At 41.0% G+C, this 8,814-nt stretch overlaps 1 protein-coding gene and 1 pseudogene across 2 annotated transcripts; both read right to left on the reverse strand.

Annotated features, from left to right (window-relative positions):
- Positions 1–344: 344 nt before the first annotated feature.
- LOC106297806 lies at positions 345–1,966 on the reverse strand (annotated as a pseudogene).
- Positions 1,967–2,648: 682 nt separating this feature from the next.
- LOC106300401 (topless-related protein 1) lies at positions 2,649–8,592 on the reverse strand. Of its 2 annotated transcripts, none has more exons than XM_013736538.1 (25): positions 8,461–8,592; positions 8,061–8,187; positions 7,799–7,978; positions 7,598–7,711; positions 7,359–7,517; positions 7,099–7,276; positions 6,889–7,012; positions 6,674–6,780; positions 6,416–6,587; positions 6,230–6,339; positions 6,075–6,144; positions 5,933–6,006; positions 5,761–5,856; positions 5,582–5,677; positions 5,378–5,505; positions 5,038–5,272; positions 4,814–4,954; positions 4,643–4,717; positions 4,402–4,548; positions 4,221–4,331; positions 3,968–4,147; positions 3,651–3,875; positions 3,378–3,566; positions 3,122–3,288; positions 2,649–3,023 (listed from the first exon to the last, which is right to left on the reverse strand). In XM_013736538.1, exons 2-25 carry the CDS (start codon positions 8,138–8,140, stop codon positions 2,822–2,824), a joined length of 3,360 nt encoding a protein of 1,119 aa, XP_013591992.1. In that variant the 5' UTR covers positions 8,141–8,187; positions 8,461–8,592; the 3' UTR covers positions 2,649–2,821. The 2 variants fall into 2 exon arrangements, with proteins under 2 accessions (XP_013591992.1, XP_013591990.1); XM_013736536.1 differs by having other exon boundaries at positions 6,674–6,783.
- Between the last annotated feature and the right edge of the window lie 222 nt (positions 8,593–8,814).

Consider the following 8,814-nt stretch of genomic DNA (forward strand, 5'->3'; position numbering starts at 1 on the left):
AAATCTTGTGAACATAAGAACTTATTTTCTTCTCAATCTGAATCAATTCTTGATGAGTCTTTTTTGCAATTAAACATTTTACAACCAAAGAATCCAAGTAGTTTTGAATTAATTTCTCAGTTTGAAAAGGATTCTGAAAACGTTTTGAACAAGGATGAATTTTGTGGTCCTTTGAATGCTCTTGATATTGGTGCATGACCTTGGTCTTGGAAGCTTTGTGTCAATGCAGGAAAGGCCAGATGAAGAACAAAACCGTGGTCATCAAGCAAACCAAGAAAGATCTTCTTCCATTCAAAAACCAGACCAAGCTCCTCGTTGAGACATAGCTGCTGATTTGGGTCGCATCAACTTGCATTAGCAATGCTCTCTGCTTCCTCCATCGGATCATTCAGCTCGGCAAGTACATGCAGGATCCTCTGTTTAGCTTCTTGCAACAAATGTTTCAGATCAAGCAGTGTGGTCTCGCTCTAGTTCTTGTTTATAAACGTTGTAGCTATCCCAGTTTTCCCGCACCTGCCCGTTCTTCCTATCCTATGCACATAGTTCTCAATCTCCGCAGGCATGGCGTAGTTGATCACATGTTTTACATCAGGGAAATCTAGACCCTTTGAAGCAACGTCGGTCGCCACCAAGACGTCTTTTCCCCAGCTTTGAAGGAAGAAATGGTGTATTTTCTGTCCTCCTGGTCTTTCCCTCCGTGGATAGCCACCGCTTCCACTCCTTTCAGTAACAAGTACTCGTGAACATCGTCAACATCAGCTTTGTTCTCGCAGAAAATCAAAACCGGCAGAGAGGTTTTCTGAAGGCACTCGAAGAGGTAAACAATCTTTGCTTCTTGTTTGACATACTCAACCTCTAGGATGACGTCGAGATTCACAGCTCCGGCTCTTCCCACGTTGACCATCACGGGCTTCACCAGAGCGCTTCTGGCGAAGACTTGGATTTTGGCGGGCATTGTGGCGGAGAAGAGAAGCGTTTGACGCTGAGACTTGAAATGGTCAAAGACTTCTCTAATGTCATCTTCGAAACCCAAATCAACCAACCTATCTGCCTCGTTTAGCGTCAGATACCTACAAGCATCCAAGTTCATCTTTTTCTTGGCGAACAGATCCTTCAACTTCCTGGGGGTTGCAGCAACGATGTGAACACCTCTCTTCACAACATCCAACTGGGATCTCATATCCACACCTCCGATGCAAAGCAACGACCTCAAAGGCGGGTAACCAGCCTCGACTAAGGCCCCACAAACTGTTCAACAACTTCATAAGTCTGCCTAGCAAGCTCTCTAGAAGGGCAGATAATAAGCCTAATGGGCCCTTCTTCCGGGCTGATACGCCTCCTCTTCTCCTTCTCCCGGAGAGCGATCCTGATCATCGGAAGCACAAAAACCAACGTTTTCCCGAACCGGTGGAAGCAATCTCAATCATATCTCTCCCTGACAAAGCCACGGGAAGACCCTGGACCTATATATAGGAGTCGACTGCACTATCCCTTTCTCCTTGAGCATGTCCAAAACAGGTCTATCAAACATCATATCCTCGAAGTTCTTGATCGGAGGAGGAACCTCCTCGCCGCTAACTGTGACATACCATTGCTTCCTAATAGAATCCATCTGCTTTCTAGACATGGTCCTAACGTACGAAAGAGGTTCCCAACCTGTTGTCATAGGCTCTATGTAAGTGATGCCTTTGGCTAGTTCGCGAACTGACATGAGCGTCTTCTTATCGGATAAGCGATCCAGCATCTCCTTCTCTTGTAAAATGATATGCTCTGTGGCGGTGACTTCGGGTGCGTCGCGTTTGAGCTGAGTTGCTTGGACGAGCAAGCTAGGTTTGGATGATTCAGTGACCTTCTCCTTCTCAAAGGCTGACACCTTTCCCTTCCGTTGAAGTATCTTCTGCTTTTGCATCGCTCTAAGCTTGGCTACTGGAACATACTCCACGTAATCATCGTCTAATTCCATCATTCCAAATTTTGAGAATATATCAAGAGTTCAACTAAAGAGATTGAGAATTTGTTTAGGAATTGCTTCTTGTAAGATTAACTTAATCGAATCCTTAACAAGGCAAAAGAAAAAACTCTGTTTTATATAATAATCAAAAGTGAATAACAAGAAGCATGATGTGTATAGCTTATATAGAACTTCCCACGACACAAACCTTCTTAGAAAATAACTATAATTTCCTAAATAGAGATAAACATATGAAAAGTCAAAATCTAACAGATAAAAGGAAAACACGAACCAAAAAGAACATAGGAAAATAGCTAAGTTGCCGCCAAAAGAGCAGACTAGCAATGGGCCTAACACTTTTGTGTCTACATGGATGACTATATGGTTCATTAACATTCTACACCTGAAAACCTGATTTCAAACCTAAAAAAATGTGATTTATTAACAATAATACTGATTAATGAAAACAATTACAAGAAAGTTTTGAGAGTATGGTACAAATGATTTCGACAGATATGAATCCTTATAAAATACCTAAAATTTGTTATCATATATGTAGTTTCCTTTTTTCAAAATTTGTAAAGAATAAATTAGTATTAGAAGACCCATAAGCCTACATCAAAAACTTCTCTGGTTTAACTTTTTCCTTCTAGTTTTTCTGTGAAATGATATGGGATTTAGTACCAAATTAGAAAACCTTAATATTGGAGATTCATCCAAACTTTAAAAGCCATAAGAAGCAAGCAACAGCGAATTATTTCACTATTCAAAAACAAAAGTGCCAACGAATCAACCAATTAGGAAACTGTTTCACCCTGCTATAGATATATGTTACATTAATACATTCACCGGAGCAGGTACTGTTTCATATCATCGCTGAGGCTGATCGGATGCGGAAGGTGTAGACGCCAAAGCGCTGGATGAGCCGTTCTCAGGTGGTGGAGCCACTCCCCATTTACCTTCTGACTCAAGTGGCTCGAATATATGGACCCCACCGTCTGAGAGACCCACAGCAAACATATTGGATTCTTGCGGATGAGCCGCAATCACCAGCGGATGGACGTTCGAATTGCTGCAGACACATAATGGAGACTCAAGATTTACTCTGTTTTTCTTAATAAAATATCAAGATTGCTCTGTTTTCATTCATTCATTCACAGTTGTACTCACCTGAGAGAAGCAGGCAGATACGCAGAGGGATTGACTCTGGAACGCAATCGAAGGTTTGCAGAGGTGAATACACATATTGTAGCATCCATGAAACTTGCGTATATCAATTGGCTATCACATGAGAACGTGGCATGAGTGATTGGAGCTGATGATTCACGCACAGGCCACTGAGATCACAAAGTTGAAACAATCGGAAGGGTTTCAGATGCAAATAGATCTTGGAGAGACAGAGAGAAGAAGTGGTAGTTACACAAACCTGTTTCATGCATTCAAGCTTGGTTGTTTCGTATATAGCGAGCTGAGTTTCATGGACCACGAGGAAGTGCACTTGATCTTGATGAAACTGAACACGCGTGTCTGAAAGAGCACCCGTTGATCTTCCCTGTGGAACTTGCAGAACCTTGCTCCTCTGCTTCTCCCATCCGTCCGTGTTCCATACACAAAGCTGCACATTTACATAAATAGCAATGACTTAATAATTGTTCCTCTTGATCATCTGAATTCTTGATTAGATGAGATTAGTCAATACCTGAGCGTCTGCTCCAGACGAAACCAGAACGTTTAGTACGTTGGAGAAGGCTAGGCCGGTTATTCTCTTGGAATGTCCTTTAAGCTTGCTCTTGACCTCATCAACGCGAACATTGTAAATCTGTATTGTACTATCATCCATTCCAATTGCAATAATATTGTTGTCCTGAGGGTGAAAAGCCAGAAACGTTGCAGCAGGCGGAGGCGGCATGAAAGTAGCCATTGTCTGCACTTAGTCAACAACATAAATCAAATGTCACAAAATGAAAAGTTGTTTGTGTTCATTACGCAGACAACTCCCTGAGGTACGGATCTTACCTTAAACGTCATCATATTAAATAAAGAGATCTTTCCTCCAGATGCTGACATCACATAGGAATCATTCTTGGATAAAGCAAAACACGGTATAGCTTCCTCTGAATTAGCTTCAGTCACATCGTTTGTCATTAAGATTCCGCTCGCTGGTTGCCACTGCTGAGGAGGTAACGAAGCCGTTGCCTATAAAAATAAACAGTTTTCATTACTTCGCCTCTTTCTGCGATGCTAAAGGCAAATTTTAGACGTTATGTACCTTTCCAGTAGCGTTACGGTCATTTCGCTGCCATTTCCAAAGCAGATGGATGGCATTTGATGCCAATGCCAATATCGCATTTCCAGAATTTGTGAAGATCAACCTCGATATCTGCAAAAGTTTTGAGTCTTTAGAATCAAAGCCATGTAAGAACAGCTTATGCTAGTCTTCGCGTTGGTACCTTGGTGACTCTCATATTCTCAGGGAGTCTCAAGGAGCGGCACTGAGAGGGTTCACCGACTTCAGTAAGCTTCCATATCTTAGACTTATCATTTGATTCTTCAGTGATCACTGGCTTCACATCTGCCATATTCCGTGAATCTCCATTCTGTTAGAGAGGAAAAAGAGGAATCAATGATGATTGGGCTAAGACTAAGCGATGGAAAACATTGAAGGATAAAAAAAACATTGGCTTTCCCTACCATTCCAGGGATGGAAACTACCGAGGCAGGTCTCTCAGCAGCTCTCTCTGCCACCGCAATGTTGTTGATTGCAGGCTACATATGTGAAATGGAAAATTTAGTGTTAAGGAAATTTCAGTGGGGGGTTCGTAATTTGCCTGTTGAAGATCCAAAGAGCAGAAAATTCAGCACCTTGGAGGATTCAGAAGATAAGTTGTCGACCGTGTGCAATAGCCTTAAACCATCTGTGTTTGCCATAACCTTAATCATATTGTCATTGGCAGAAACGGCCAAGAGAGAGCCTTCCTTGTTAAACCGGATCCGTGGGCTTGCCTAAGATATTAATAGAGCCATGATGACTGCAACTAAATAAATAAAATATTTAGTTTCCAATTGAGATATTTGTTTTAACATACCTGAAGACCCCCATCAGCATCAATGGCAGTCAACAGCTGGACATTGTCCATATCCCAGAACTTAATGGAGAAGTCATCACCAGCAGCAAGATAGCGGTTTTTAGTAGTATCGAACTGAACGACACCAAGAGAACGCTTGTGGAATCCTTGATAAGTTCTCTTAACAGCTCCTTCGCTTTCATTCCACTCAACTATGTATGAATCCCCATCTTTGCTCGTCCCACAAGAAAATAGCCTACCGATGTGAGCAAAAAGAGTAGTCAGACTTTAAGTTCGTTATAACATCATGACGACACAAAACATAACCAAGACATTAGAAATGTGAAAATCATTTTATTACCTAGTTCCATCAGCACTGTAGGCCATTGTTGTACACCAGCGACCAGGAGCTTCGTAGTCAACCCGAGAACCCATATTATCATATAGCCACGCTTTTATTTTCCCGTCAAGCGCAGTTGAAAAGATGAACTTATGCACCAGAAGAGATAACCAAGTCAGGGCCATACTAAATCTGAAACGAAATCATTTAACTGTTGCGACCTACCTGAATGTTTTCTTTGTAGTGAGGGCAGATAGAGTAAACGGGAGCCTCATGGCCTTCAAAAGTATGCCTTTTTACACCCGTTGCAGCATCCCAGACCTTAATTTGACGTACTGATTAATACCTTTTTGAGTTTCAAAGGAAAAAAGGAGTTACTGAAAGGAATGTCAAAAAGACTGAACCTTGATGGTTTTGTCATCACCACAAGTAGTAAAACATAGTTGCTTGTTTGGAGTGGAGAATGCAATGTCATTTACACCACCAACATGAGCATCAATCTGAAAAGAAAAAAAACTGCTGTTATTTACAGATAATGGAAGAAACGCTCGTAAAAATGTAGTAACGATATAACACCTCAAGGTGTTGTCTCATATCTTCACCACCGTGATAAGAGTATAGCTGTACAATATGTCTCGAATAAGCAACTCCTGCAGTTGAAAACGCACATATGAATATCCAAAGCAGTTGACAGAGCATTTCTAATCTCAAATCTTACCGAATAAAGAACCATCTGGGCTCCAAATCACACGGTTGACAGAAACGACAGGTTCTTTCACTAAAGCAGCCTGAGGACCAGAAAATTTTGTTCACTAAATATTAAAATAAATACTGGATTTTAAGATTATGGTCGATTTTCAGAAAGAAAGGCACCTGCAAGGGCATTGAACATTTACTCAAGTCCCAGACTTTGAAAGTCTTTTGAACTAGACGTTCTCGAGAACCGACTTCCCAGAGCCCAATATCCCCAACATTTGTACCAACTGAAACAATGCAAATTGAAACAACTTCTGATGTTACAAAATTTCTGATGATTTTTATCACAAGCAGGAAACAGACCTAGTAGGAGAGTCTGTTTGATTGGATGGAAATCCATGCTCATGGGAGATGAGCCTTGGCTCAAAGTTCGTGCTACTGTCTTAGGCAAGTCATCAGGTGCTTTGAAGGCTTGGGTATGACCATGTGCCTGTCCCGGGAATGTCATCGGTAACATGTTCACACCAAGATTCACCTACACTCGAGGAGCAAAGAAGAAATACGTGTAAAACTAACAAAACCAGTAGAGTGAAATATATCTTTTCTTTTGATTTTTGTCACCTCGTCAGAGATTCCCATAGGTCTTGTTCTTTTTGAGACATGTTCCGAATCACCTGATGGATAGTCTACAGCGGAATTACTTGGAGGAGTTCTCGGGTGCTTCAAGGCTGCTAAGAAGACCAAAACAGGAGAAAATGTTACATAGATCACAGGTGAGACTTAAAAGGTCCTGAGAAAGGCAAGTATAAAATGTGAAACACGATAGTTTCACACACCTTGGATGGATGGAGAACCTAGAGCTATGGCTCCTCCAGACACAGCTGGATGAGGAACAGAGGAAGAACTAGACATCCAACCAGCAAGGGGTGTCGGAACCTGAGAAGGTGTTGGTTGAAATGGCTGGAGACATAAAAGGAAAGTCAAGAACACCATGTGAAGGTGTAAACTAGAGAACTAGGACCAAAATCAGCTGGAAATACACCTACCCCATGTGCGCCTAAAGGAGGAAATCCTCCGGCTTTTGGTAGTGATCCAAGCAGCGGGTTGTTGACAGGGGATGGTGCTCGTGCATCGTTTGGTAAGCGACAGGAGTGATCCACAAAGAGAGTCTTTATATCAGGATTTGGCCTTGGATTTTTACAAAGCTGATGTTGCCAGTTTAAGCTGCAAGTTACATAGAAACTAAGGGTTAAAGCAGCTGAGGGAATGAAAATTTGTAACTGGAACAAGGAAGGAAGATCCATACCTCTGGTTAATCAGCGTTCTCAGCCGTGAATTTCTAAGGGTAGGAAACTGCAGCTTATCACGGAATAACGGGTTCGCTTCAATCAACTTTTTAAGTTCCACCAACATGATAGATCTGGCTGACTTTGTGTCTCCGTACTTGGATAACTGCTCGTTCTCCCTGAAGTTAAACAGCTTAGAAACTCTTTTGCACAATGCTTAAACCCTCAATCAAACTTGTTAAAACTCTGTATGGATTACCTGAAGTTTTCTAAGGTCAAGAGCTGAGTGATTTCCTTGAAAAGCTCCTCATTAAAAGTGGAAAACACTCTCAAATCTTTGACTAAAATTTCAACAGCCTTTGGACGATCATGCCTACAGAATAAAAGCACCACAACGAATCAGTCAAACAAACACAAGTAAGTCTTCTTTTTGTGGATTTTAAACGCACATGACTCTTACTTATCCAAGGCCTCGAGATACTTCTGCTTCCTAATCTCGAAGAATATCTTCATGGAGTATCTATTATCATCAACTTTGGTAAAACCAGAGAGATACTTCTCTACCTCATCCCAGTTTCCACTGTGCACTTCATCCTCAAAATACTTCATACTGAAGAAAAACCCAGACTCTTGTTCCAGCCTAATTTTCACAAAATCAAACTTCAATACATTACAACAAACTATGATTCTTCACAAACCCCAGATAAAAAAAAAAAACTTACTTATGAACAGTCTCTTTGAACTTCTCTTCATCTAGAAACTGTAAGATCAAGAACACGAGCTCCCTACTGAGAGAAGACATGTCTTTTCAACTCAGATGCGCAAAACCCACCAAATCAATCACCAGATCTGCGAAACCATCATCAATCCAAAAAAACTGGGTTTCAATTATTCATAGCAATAATTAAATTAAAAAAAAATGAAAATGGAGGTTATAAATAATTTAATACTCTCCTACCAATATATATCCATTTCAGTAATTAGTGTAATATAAGGTGTTAAATCGGGAAACACTACATGAACAAAAATAGCAAAATACCCAGAAAAGCTACACGGCTTAAACATAAATCCAAAGAGCTAGATTCCATTAACAAATCTCACAAGCGTGAAGCTTATACTTACCATGAAGAAGAAGAGAAAGAGAGAGAGATCGATTTCACAAGGCCTGAGCTTCAGTTTCTCTCTCCTCAGCTGAAAGAGGCGAAGGATTTGGGTTTTCTCTCTCTCTTCAATATTTATTTATTATACGAAGCATTTAAATCGGAGGTTTTTAATTTTTTCCTGTAAAGGGAATTTTGATATGGGAAGGTGACAGGTAACGGAGAGCATGATAAGTAACAGCACTTATTAGAGGATAAGGAAGCTGATTCTGATAAGTGTACCTACTTATGCATACCAGGATATACGACTTAGCCGGCTACTATTCTCCAGGCTATCGGCTCGGAAATTCTCAGTTGCTAGCTGTCCTCCACGGAG

Source organism: Brassica oleracea, chromosome C6 (assembly GCF_000695525.1).
Source record: "Brassica oleracea var. oleracea cultivar TO1000 chromosome C6, BOL, whole genome shotgun sequence".
Lineage (NCBI taxonomy): Eukaryota > Viridiplantae > Streptophyta > Magnoliopsida > Brassicales > Brassicaceae > Brassica > Brassica oleracea.